At 42.9% G+C, this 12,394-nt stretch overlaps 1 protein-coding gene across 10 annotated transcripts in view; it reads right to left on the bottom strand.

Moving 5' to 3' along the window:
• The window catches only part of LOC124268929 (COP1-interactive protein 1-like), a 124,409-nt gene that overhangs the window by 43,361 nt on the left and 68,654 nt on the right, over nt 1-12,394 (bottom strand). For 7 of the 10 annotated variants that reach the window (XM_046703948.1, XM_046703953.1, XM_046703952.1 and 4 more), the window contains 8 exons: nt 11,757-11,840; nt 11,121-11,141; nt 6,886-6,981; nt 6,324-6,407; nt 5,273-5,440; nt 3,729-3,812; nt 3,118-3,222; nt 2,727-2,789 (listed from right to left, as the gene is read on the bottom strand). In XM_046703948.1, coding sequence (XP_046559904.1) covers nt 2,727-2,789; nt 3,118-3,222; nt 3,729-3,812; nt 5,273-5,440; nt 6,324-6,407; nt 6,886-6,981; nt 11,121-11,141; nt 11,757-11,840 — 705 coding nt within the window. The remainder of the gene's footprint in view (nt 1-2,726; nt 2,790-3,117; nt 3,223-3,728; nt 3,813-5,272; nt 5,441-6,323; nt 6,408-6,885; nt 6,982-11,120; nt 11,142-11,756; nt 11,841-12,394) is intronic. The other 3 variants (XM_046703950.1, XM_046703956.1, XM_046703958.1) reach the window with 1 other exon arrangement.

The following is a 12,394-nucleotide window of genomic DNA, read 5'->3' as shown; positions in this document are numbered from 1 at the left end:
TGTTTTTAGCTTGATAATAATGTAAGAATCTACATTGAAACATCGCTCTATGTAATAAATAAGAAGTTGTCATCCATAAAGTTGAACGTTTCAATTTCATACTGTCTAGTGTAATATTCCTGCCATTATTTCAATAGTCAAAAGTCCTTCATTATCTGTCACCCAAACATCTGTGGAAGTACGTTAACGTGCTTTATGCTTTATTACAGTTATTATGAAATGCCAGAATCAATGAGATGCATGTGTTGGATTATCAGGTGATTGTATGTCCAACTGACAATCTTGGCACCCTAGCAGGCTATACCAACCTTGCCTTACCCCTATGAAACAGTTTCTCATGAAGGTTTCACAGTCAAGGGACACATCAAATGCGGACATGGTAAACCACAATCACAGAACAAGAAATCGATTCAGCGTTCAGAGCAAGTTAATTAAGCGGGTAGAAGCACTAACAACAGCTGAAGCAAATGAACAGTCGATGATGATGATGATGATGACGATTACCAAATGACTGACTGACTGAGTTTGGTTTTACGCTGCTTTTAGCAATATTCCAGCAACATCACGGTGGGGGACACCAGAAATGGGCTTCACACATTGTACCCATGTGGGGAATCGAACCCGGGTCTTCGGCGTGACGAGCGAACGCTTTAACCAGCGGACTACCCCACCTCTCCGAGGAATGACATGTACATATTCGAGAATCTAAGACGCTTGGAGGTCATGTAACGACGTTGTTGGTTGTTGACTTTGAAGACACATTGAGTTATTAAGACTGACTGACTGAGACTGGTTTTACGCCGCTTTTAGCAATATTCCAGCAACATCACGGTGGGGGACACCAGAAATGGGCTTCACACATTGTACCCATGTGGGGATTCGAACCCGGGTCTTCGGTGTGACGAGCCAACGCTTTAACCATTAGGTTACCCCACCGCCCCGATTACCAAATGATACACAGCAGTAATGAGCTGCCATATTGTATTGTTTAAACACCCACTGAGTAACATCACACAGATTTTCACATAATAGACTGATTTCTTATCATGCTGTTGCCTGATATTACCAGTAGTGATGGAATTTGTCTACTTGTTTATTTGTCTGTATCAGTTAGATTAAAAAATACAACAAAAAGACATAAAATTATAGAGATTTAAGGGAGGGTGATTTGTCTGAAGATTCAAGTGCAACAATGATGTTGGGGGAATGATGTAACACATCAGGTCTTGCCATGTCTTTCAATTTAATTTAATTCTTATTTAATGAATAGAAAAGATTAGTGATACCCCATAACAGTAAACTATCCTCTGTTTTTCTGCTGTGGTGTCATTTTTTCCAGTATGAATAGTGGGGGTGGGGTAGCCTAGCAGTTAAAGCGTTCGCTCGCACCACTGAAAGCTGGTTCGGTTCCCCACATGGGTACAATGTGTGAAGCCCATTTCTGGTGGCGCCTGCCCTGATATTGCTGGAATATTGCTAAAAGCTGCGTAAAACCATACTCACTCACTCCTTCGAGTATGAATAAAGCAAGTGATCAAGACACTGTGTGTTATCATAGTGTGCCGGTTTAATATGGAGGAAAACCCTAAATGATGCCAGAAACTATTCTGAACTGACTGCATTTTGGCAATGGGATTTCTGAAACATTTTCATTTGATAAACAAACACTTTGATATACAAGAAATAATTTATTAAGAATATATTAATCTACACTGTACAACATGAAGTCAAGAGGGCATGAGGCAAGTGATGCTAATGTCAGCTTATTTCGCCTCATCTGCCTACAAGGGGAAACAGAAGGGCAATGTCAGAGCGGCAGAGACGGAACAATGACAAATAAAAATCTATTTAACTCATAGCACAAGTTTAAGCCCTTGTTATTTAGACCCCAACCTCACCTCTGACAACCCAACTGAGCACTACCTATTGGAGGTTAGCCCTGACCGGCTTGATTAAGCACCATCTCCGAGAGACGACCCTTGAGCAACCCAACTGAGTACTACCTCCTGGAGACTACCCCTGACCAACCCAACTGAGCACTACCTCCTGGAGGCTACCCCTGACCAACTTCACTAAGCACCATCTCCGAGAGATGACCCTTGACCAACCCAACTGAGCAAAACCAACTGGAGACTACCCCTGACCAACCCAACTGAGCATTACCTCCTGGAGACTACCCCTGACCAAATCAAACTGAGCACTACCTCCTGGAGGTGACCCTGGACCAATCCAACTGAGTACTACCTCCTGGAAGTAACCCTAGATTAACCCAACTCAGTACTACATCCTGGATGTAATCCCAGACCAACCCAACTGAGCATTATCTCCTGGAGGCTACCCTGGACCAACCCAACTGAGCACTACTTTCTGGAGGCTACCTGGACCAACCCAACCGAGTATTACCACCGGGAGACTACCCCTGACCAACCCAACTGAGCATTACCTCCTGGAGGCTACCCTGGACCAACCCAACTGAGCACTACCTCCTAGAGATGATCCCAGACTAGCCCAACTGAGAACTACCTCCTGGGGGCAACCCCCAGACCAACCCAACAGAGTACTACCTCCTGGAGGGTGACCCTGGACCAACTCAACAGAGCACTACCTCCTGGAGGTGACCCTGGACCAACCCTACTGAGTATTACCACCGGGAGACTACCCCTGACCAACCCAACTGAGTATTACCACCGGGAGACTACCCCTGACCAATCTAACTGATCACTTACCTCCTGCAGTGTGATCTCCTGGTCATGCTGCAGATTCTGCACCTTCTTCTCATCATTAGCAATCTGAAACATGGAAATGGTGTTTGAGTGAGCTGAGTCAGCAACATTCCACATTCATTACAGCATACTGTTAGTGACAACCCAATCTGGGGAAGGCAAAATGAGTGGTTGACTGTATACAGCATAAGCAACAATGTCTTACAATCTGTCAGGTCACTCCTCAATTATTTCGACCCAGAATCTACAAACAAGGTAGTCAAGATATAGCTAATTATACCTGACTCCTCGACAGCAAATCTAATGATGGATGCTCCACAAAACTACTGGACCATTTTGACCTGTCCCTCTCCAGCACACTGTATTGCATGCATCAGATAATGTTGATCCTTACCCGCTGCTCGTTGGCTTCTATGTGAGAGTTAAGTCCCCTGATCTCCTGCTGCAGTTGTTTGATTTTGGCATTGAGACGCTGAACCTCGTCCTCCCTGATGTTCAGCTGTGGAAATACAACAAAGTGAGTCACTTACAGCTGTGTGGTGTGTAGAGATGGGTGAGTTGAAGCTGTGTGGTGTGTAGTGTTGGGTGAGTTACAGCTGTGTGGTATGTAGTGTTGGTCGAGTTACAGCTGTGTGGTGTGTAGTGTTGGGTGAGCTACAGCTGTGTGGTGTGTAGTGTTCAGTGAGTTACAGCTGTGTGGTGTGTAGTGTTGGGTGAGTTACAGCTGTGTGGTTTCTAGTGTTGGGTGAGTTACAGCTGTGTGGTGAGTAGTGTTGGGTGAGTTACAGCTGTGTGGTGTGTAGTGTTGGGTGAGTTACAGCTGTGTGGTGTGTAGTGTTGGGTGAGTTAAAGCTGTGTGGTGTGTAGTGTTGGGTGAGTTTCTTAGAACTCTGTGGTGTGCTGTGTATGGTGAGCAAGGAAGTATTTCCCATGTCAGCAAGCATGTATCTGTAAGTGTTACAGTGTATTAAGTGTTGCAATGAGAGAGAGTGTCTGGTAACGCACCTCCTCCGTGGTCCCGCTGTATTTCTGCTGTGTGGTGTCCAGATCTGTCTGAAGTCTCAGGATAACCTGGTCACGATTTGCAACCTGCCACAGAAACACAACTCACAATTTACAAACCATGACATGTCAATGAAAGGCGACCTGATCATACACTCTCCCAGAAGGAGGCGACGGTTATACCTTAATGCTGCATCTACTAACCCCTCCCAATCCCCCTTACTCCATCATCCCCTTCTGTCATCTCCTCCTGGTGCTCCATCAGATGTGTACTTATCTACCTGTCCCACTAACCCCCTCACCTCCTTCTGTCATCTCCCCCTGGTGCTCTATCAGATGTGTACTTATCTACCTGTCCCACTAACCCCCTCACCTCCTTCTGTCATGTCCTCCTGGTGCTCCATCAGATGTGTACTTATCTACCTGTCCCACTAACCCCCTCACCTCCTTCTGTCATCTCCTCCTGGTGCTCTATCAGATGTGTACTTATCTACCTGTCCCACTAACCCCCTCACCTCCTTCTGTCATCTCCTCCTGGTGCTCCATCAGATGTGTACTTATCTACCTGCCCCACTAGCCCCCTCCTGTCCTCTCACCTCCTTCTGTCATCTCCTCCTGGTGCTCTATCAGATGTGTACTTATCTAACTGTCCCACTAGCCCCCTCCTTTCCTCTTACCTCCTTCTGTCATCTCCTCCTGGTGCTCTATCAGATGTGTACTTATCTACCTGTCCCACTAACCCCCTCACCTCTTTCTGTCACCTCCTCCTGGTGCTCTATTAGATGTGTACTTATCTACCTGTCCCACTAACCCCCTCCTGTCCTCTCATCTCCTTCTGTCATCTCCTCCTGGTGCTCTATCAGATGTGTACTTATCTACCTGTCCCACTAACCCCCTCCTTTCCTCTCACCTCCTTCTGTCATCTCCTCCTGGTGCTCTATCAGATGTGTACTTATCTACCTGTCCCACTAACCCCCTCACCTCTTTCTGTCACCTCCTCCTGGTGCTCTATTAGATGTGTACTTATCTACCTGTCCCACTAACCCCCTCCTGTCCTCTCATCTCCTTCTGTCATCTCCTCCTGGTGCTCTATCAGATGTGTACTTATCTACCTGTCCCACTAACCCCCTCCTGTCCTCTCATCTCCTTCTGTCATCTCCTCCTGGTGCTCTATCAGATGTGTACTGATCTACCTGTCCCACTAACCCCCTCCTCCTCATCATCTCCTTCTGTCATCTCCTCCTGGTGCTCTATCAGATGTGTACTTATCTACCTGTCCCACCAACCCCCTCCTGTCCTTTCATCTCCTTCTGTCATCTCCTCCTGGTGCTCTATCAGATGTGTACTTATCTACTTGTCCCACTAACCCCCTCCTGTCCTCTCACCTCCTTCTGTCATCTCCTCCTGGTGCTCTATCAGATGTGTACCTATCTACCTGTCCCACTAACCCCCTCCCTTCCTCTCACCTCCTTCTGGCATCTCCTCCTGGTGCTCTATCAGATGTGTACTTATCTACCTGTCCCACTAACCCCCTCCCATCTTCTCACCTCCTTCTGGCAGGTCCTGTGTTTCTCCTGAGAGATGGTGAGGTCCAGCTCTATCTGATGCAGCTGTTCCTGCAGCTGGCTGATGTCCTGGCTGCTGCGCTGTGTTGTCTCGTTCAGCTGGGAGTTCTCTGTCTTCAGCTTCAAAATGTCATCCTCCTGTTTCAACATCTGACACAGAAAACACAGAGTGGGTGAGTGGTTGAACGTTGTATACATGACACGCTGTATTACAATGACATACAAAATGCCATAAGGCTGCAGTGAGTGAGTGAGTGAGAGGTTTGAAGCCTTGGAACAGTATTCCACAAATTCAGTATCACAGGATGTCATCTTGATGTGGAAGGAAAGCCTGATTCATTGGATCACATAAGTTTACTACTCTGGTAAAACATGCCGACCTAGAAACGAAACGGTTGCAAGCCAGGGTTCAAACTAACAACCATAGGTTTCTAGGATGAAACTGAGCAGAGTGCCTCTATAAGGCTGGAGCAAGCACTATATGTCCTCTCGCTTTACCATCTTTGTGGTTTGATAGTCTGACCTGGCCTTCAAGTGGTATTCTTGTCTATATCTCGGAGTACCATGTGTGCATATGTGCGTGTCTGGTATGTGTGTGAGCATGTGTGTGTTGTACAGTCAAGTCTCATTAATCCGACTCCTGTTTAACCAACAATCGGCTTTACCCTACACTTTTGTTGGTAACAAATTGAATAAACGTTACTTAGTCCCGATAATCAGACAGTCCCGCTTTCCGACTCTGACAGCCCCAATTACAACCGACTGTCGTAATCACTAGTGTTTGTAATTAGTCCCGTAATCCGACATTGAGATTAGCAAGGTGTGTGATCAATTATGGTTCAAGAAGTCGATTCCCAACACTAACTACACACACACACATACACACACGCTTAATATGAATTATGATTGTCGTGTTTTTGACCATGAACGTCATCTGTACACAGAATTCGATAATCCGACATCCTCATTAATCCCACAATTTGCTGTGCAACAGACGATGTCGGATTACCGCGACTTGACTGTATATCCTTACCTCATTGTAGCAGGAGGAGTACTGTGTCTGGGACTCCAACAGATCCTCCTGCAGCTGCTTGATGGTCATCTCCCGGCCCCGCACCTGCAGCAAACACTCAATGGTATCATAAGGAATGGAGCATCATCTCAAAATATTTCATCAATGTGGTTTTGCATAGAAAGAGAGGATAGAGGACCTCCACAAAGAGGACATAATTTCTTCATGACAGAAAACTTGAAGTCATGGCTGCTGATTCATCAGTATTTCAGCCATACTGCAACATGAATATACAACCGTCAGCAGCAATCATTCCAATAATATCAGGGAACCCTGGAAGTAATCCAGGTAACCCAGTGACTAAAAGCATGAGCATTAATCCATCAGGCACCATGACGACACAATCAGCCAAGCCACAAACTGTAATCATCTGGTCATCATTAACCAACTTAGCGACAAACTCAACTGGTGAACTCTTCTTCCTAAAATTCTAAGCAAGGTTGTATACAGCAGTCACACTGTCTTTCCATCAGTTTCAGAAACAAAATCAATATCCAGAGTCCACACTTCCACTTGCACTTACATCCTCCTCGGCCCTCTTGCGTGTATCATCTAGGTCAATGTGACAGTGGGTCACAGTGTCCTGGAGCTTCTTGATGAGGTCGGAACTCTTTTGAATCTGAAACACAATAAATAATACAGTCTCTACTCCAGTCTCTCCTCCAGTCTCCCTGACAACAGCATGAAGACATAGACTTCACATTGACCACTGTTAGCCCAGTAGAAGACATTTGGGGACAAAGGGACTGTCACTATACTTCGGTGAAACCTATACTCCCTCTGGAATCGTCCAAATCTCTGGGTTGACATATCATGACGTAACAAACATAAATGTCCCACCTGAACTGCTTGTATAGTAGGTTCATTCATAAGCAATCTTTTTCACGTAAGCCATTAACATGATGAAGGTAAATTACTCTTACTCTCACTTTAATCAGAGTGACTTGAAAGCTGATGCAGAATAGTGTTTTGGCACTGTAGCCTACCTTATGTAGAGTCAACTGTTTACTATACTAACAAAGTGAGTGAGTGAGTTGGGTTTTACTCCGCTTTCAGCAATATTCCACCATAATCACGGTAGGGGGACACCAGAAATGGGCTTCACACATTGTACCCATGAGGGAATCAACCCGGGTCTTCGGTGTGACGAGCGAATGCTTTAACCACTGGGCTACCCCACCGCCCCTACTAACAAAGACATCCACCACAAGGTCACTTGACTTTTAGCCAGGTGAGCTAATATAACTGAACTAAGCTTCAACACAAAATATACAACTGCAATAAAACAATTCCTTATCAGAAGATTATTGAATAGCACTGAGATTAAGGTGAGAGCATCACCAATACTAGTACATATAAGATACTGCCATACCAATAACATAATACACTATACACATCATCAAAATATTCATTTTCATAGAACACATTCTCAAATGTTTATGTTTCCCAAACCTGTTACCATCAGTGTGATGATCAGATGGCACAATACATTGTAAACCAACCCTTACACAAGGCAACGATGTCAACCATCTATGAAACTCGGACCACCTGATCCTGCTAGTCACCACTTGGGCAAGCATGGGTTGCTGAAGACCAGTTCTAACCTGGATCTTTGTAATTAAACATGGTAAAGACAATGTTGAAACTGACAGATGGTGACAAAGGCCAACAGAAGCGATATTTCATAAAGGTTAGTACATGCAATAATACCTCCCACCATAAGCCTGAGTGTCAATCTGCAGTTTATCAACATGAACCAGAACTAACACAGGTGAACTTAAACATGTCATAATAAAATGCATTTCAAAACACAATTTGTGAAACAGCCTAATATATCTGCGAACTAGTTTCATATTTATTCATTTCACTAATATCAAAACATTTTTTCAAACAACTACCTGCCTAAACAAACGAAAAGGTGGACTCAAGTTAGTTAGTGTATAGCGTGCTGAGTGTACCATCATTATATTTCTTCACTGTTGAACACCAGAGTCAGCAATATCTCAGCTACCTGACAACCAACAGTCAGTAACCGAGTCTGAACCAGACAAACCAGTGATGAATATTATGAGCAAAGATCCACAAAGTTGGGAAATGATGCAAACCAAGATATTGAGTCTGACCACCAGGGGCTCCTTTCACGAAGCAACGTTTACTAAGGTTAACCATAACTCCCATTCTTTAACATTGCACTAAGATTATCTTAGTGACTTACGATCACCTTAGTGCTTCGTGAAAGTAGGCCCAGGTCCATAAAGTGAACGTTTACAACAACCTGGGTTGCTGGGAGCAACTCTGAAGTGGACTTCTCTATGAGAGTCAGTTTGTGATAAAATAATGACAAGAGTCAACTGTTTCTGTGATCTCACATACAATAGCAACCTCTGTTATCTATCTACATATTGTATCATACGTATATACTCTCTAATCATACATATAAACACTAGAATACTTGAATACATGAATACATGTTTCAAACAAACAATCTGAAATGTCTAACCATCACCATTGGGACAAGCACTTTGGGAAACTGAGAAACAGGTCACTGACTAAAGACAGGGATCACTTGTGTGACACACAGATATATCTATGAATGGCATTACTAAATGAACAAACATCGATGCTTTAATGAGCATAAAGCCTTGGGAGTGCTAGAGTTACCATTGACTTGCGAGTGCTTTAACATGGAAAAAGCCTTGGGAGTGCTAGAGCTACCATTGATATGGGGTTGCTTTAATATTAAGAGGCTAAAGCCTTGGGAGTGCTTGAGCTACCATTGATATGGGGGTGCTTTAATATTAAGAGGCTTAAGCCTTGGGAGTGCTTGAGCTACCATCGATATGGGGGTGCTTTAATATTAAGAGGCTAAAGCCTTGGGAGTATGGAGTTACCATTGATATGGGGGTGCTGTAATGAGACTAAAACCTTGGGAGTGCTTGAGCTACCATTGATATGGGGGTGCTTTAATATTAAGAGGCTTAAGCCTTGGGAGTGCTTGAGCTACCATCGATATGGGGGTGCTTTAATATTAAGAGGCTAAAGCCTTGGGAGTATGGAGTTACCATTGATATGGGGGTGCTGTAATGAGACTAAAACCTTGGGAGTGCTTGAGCTACCATTGATATGGGGGTGCTTTAATATTAAGAGGCTTAAGCCTTGGGAGTGCTTGAGCTACCATTGATATGGGGGTGCTTTAATATCAGGAGGCCAAAGCCTTGGGAGTGCTGGAGTTACCATTGATATGTGGGTGCTTTAATGAGGATAAACACTTGGGACAGCTTGAGTTACCAATGATATGGGGGAGCTTTAATGACGCTAAAGCCTTAGGAGTGCTAGAATTACCATTGATATGGGGATGTTGTAATGAGGATAAACACTTGGGACAGCTTGAGTTACCAATGATATGGGGGTGCTTTAATGAAGATAAAGCCTTGGGAGTGCTAGAGTTAACATTGATATGGGGATGCTGTAATGAGGATAAACACTTGGGACAGCTTGAGTTACCAATAAGGGCAAGGTTTTGGAGGTGCTTGTGGTAGAGTGATATTTTTAGTGAAGGCAAAGCTTTGGGGGTGCATGAGGTAAGATACATGTAAAAATGCTTTGTTAAGACAAAGTGTTAGAACTGACTTAGTTACCATAGGTGTGACATGCTTTGTTTAGGCAAAGCTTCATAAGTGATTATATTACCATATGTGTGACATGCTTTGTTAAGGCAAAGCTTCATAAGTGATAATATTACCATATGTGTGACATGCTTTGTTTAGGCAAAGCTTCATAAGTGATAATATTACAATATGTGTGGCATGCTTTGTGATGGCAAAGCTTCATAAGTGATTATATTACCATATGTGTGACATGCTTTGTTAAGGCAAAGCTTAATAAGTGATTATATTACAATATGTGTGACATGCTTTGTTAAGGCAAAGCTTCATAAGTGATTATATTACCATATGTGTGACATGCTTTGTTAAGGCAAAGCTTAATAAGTGATTATATTACCATATGTGTGACATGCTTTGTTAAGGCAAAGCATCATAAGTGATTATATTACCATGTGTGACATGCTTTGTTAAGGCAAAGCTTCATAAGTGATAATATTACCATATGTGTGACATGCTTTGTTAAGGCAAAGCTTCATAAGTGATAATATTACCATATGTGTGACATGCTTTGTTAAGGCAAAGCTTCATAAGTGATTATATTACCATATGTGTGACATGCTTTGTTAAGGCAAAGCTTCATAAGTGATAATATTACCATATGTGTGACATGCTTTGTTAAGGCAAAGCTTCATAAGTGATTATATTACCATATGTGTGACATGCTTTGTTTAGGCAAAGCTTCATAAGTGATTATATTACCATATGTGTGACATGCTTTGTTAAGGCAAAGCTTCATAAGTGATTATATTACCATATGTGTGACATGCTTTGTTAAGGAAAAGCTTCATAAGTGATTATATTACCATATGCGTGACATGCTTTGTTTAGGCAAAGCTTCATAACTGATTATATTACCATATGTGTGACATGCTTTGTTTAGGCAAAGCTTCATAAGTGATAATATTACCATATGTGTGACATGCTTTGTGAATTAGTTATGGCAAAGCTTTGTAAATCAACATTTAGGTACCATACATGTGACAATGATTTGTGCAATGAGAGATGCCACTGTGGCAGCAAGGTGAGTGGTCAGTACTGCACTGTGATTAAACATGGACACACATACATGGTAATCTAAGTAAACTACACGTACCTCGGCTGAGCAGGAATGTAACTGGAATCAAGAGTTGAAGTTAACCAGGAAACTTTCTGAAAGCACCTGCAGGCTTAACTCTGCGACTCAGTGCTACATAGTGTTATGGTTCTGACTTCACTGTGACAAGTGTATGAGAGCTCAGGATTATTTCTGTATATTATCCTATTGTTTAAAATGACATCTCATTGAACATGCTGATGTACTGAATTAGCTGTGAAGTTTCCAAGATGAAACTAATTCAAAAACATAAAAATGAATTTAAAACCAATAAAATGAATTTGAAAACAGCAACAGTTTCAGAAAAAGTCTCACTGAAGATGGTTCTCCCCTCTCTAATCCCTGAAATATTAAGCTCATATTCCAATATCTAGAGTCTAAAATATTGGTCATCTAGCAATGAATTTCACCATTCATTCTCCACAGTGGATTTCTTCTGGCAGTTAATTCTGAACACCTGCTGTAGGACACTTTGATGCCAGAGTAGCAAATAGTGTCATATGGTATCAAATAGATTTGGATAGCGTCAAATGGTGCCAAATAGGGTCAAATAGGGTCAGATAGAGTTTAACAGCATCAAAATACTGTCCATAAATTGGCTAGATATTTCTCAACTTTACAAACAATGATCCTCACCTCGCTGACTTTCTCCTGGTGTTTTGCCTTCAGCTTCCCGATGTCTGCATTCAGTCTTTGGATGTTTTCATCTCGTACCAACACCTGGAAACCAATACAAAGTTATATTAGTTGGATTTAAAGCCATTTTGAACAGAACAAGTAGTTCTAGAATCTTGCAACACACTAACAAAGAATCCCTTCAGCAATGATGGAGGTGACAATGCAGTGTTGACAATAAGGGGGCAGTAACTCTGAATGACTGACTGACTGAGTTTAGTTTTACGCCACTTTTAGCAATATTCCAGCAATATCACGGCGGGGGACACCAGAAATGGGCTTAACACATTGTGCCCATGTGGGGAATCGAACCCGGGCCTTCGGCGTGACGAGACAACGCTTTAACCACTAGGCTACCCCACTGCCCCGGCAGTAACTCTGGCCATATCTGGGTATGTTGCCATTTCTTTTCAGAATTCTTTATTTCAATTGTTTTCTCCCTGCCAAACTTGAATGTCAGGAAAAATATGTAAACTATCAAACTGGGGCAGAAGCCGGAGTTGTGCTACATAATGAGATGTATTCTTATAAGAGACTTTAGTTACTGATAGATGTTTAGGTCACTGCTTCTGGAAAGAAAAGCTTCTCGGGACAGTAAC

Source organism: Haliotis rubra, unplaced genomic scaffold, assembly GCF_003918875.1.
Source record: "Haliotis rubra isolate DU_JTF1 unplaced genomic scaffold, ASM391887v1 Scf1404, whole genome shotgun sequence".
Lineage (NCBI taxonomy): Eukaryota > Metazoa > Mollusca > Gastropoda > Lepetellida > Haliotidae > Haliotis > Haliotis rubra.
Note: the sequence above shows the minus strand (reverse complement) of the source record. Positions and strands in the feature narration are given on the sequence as shown.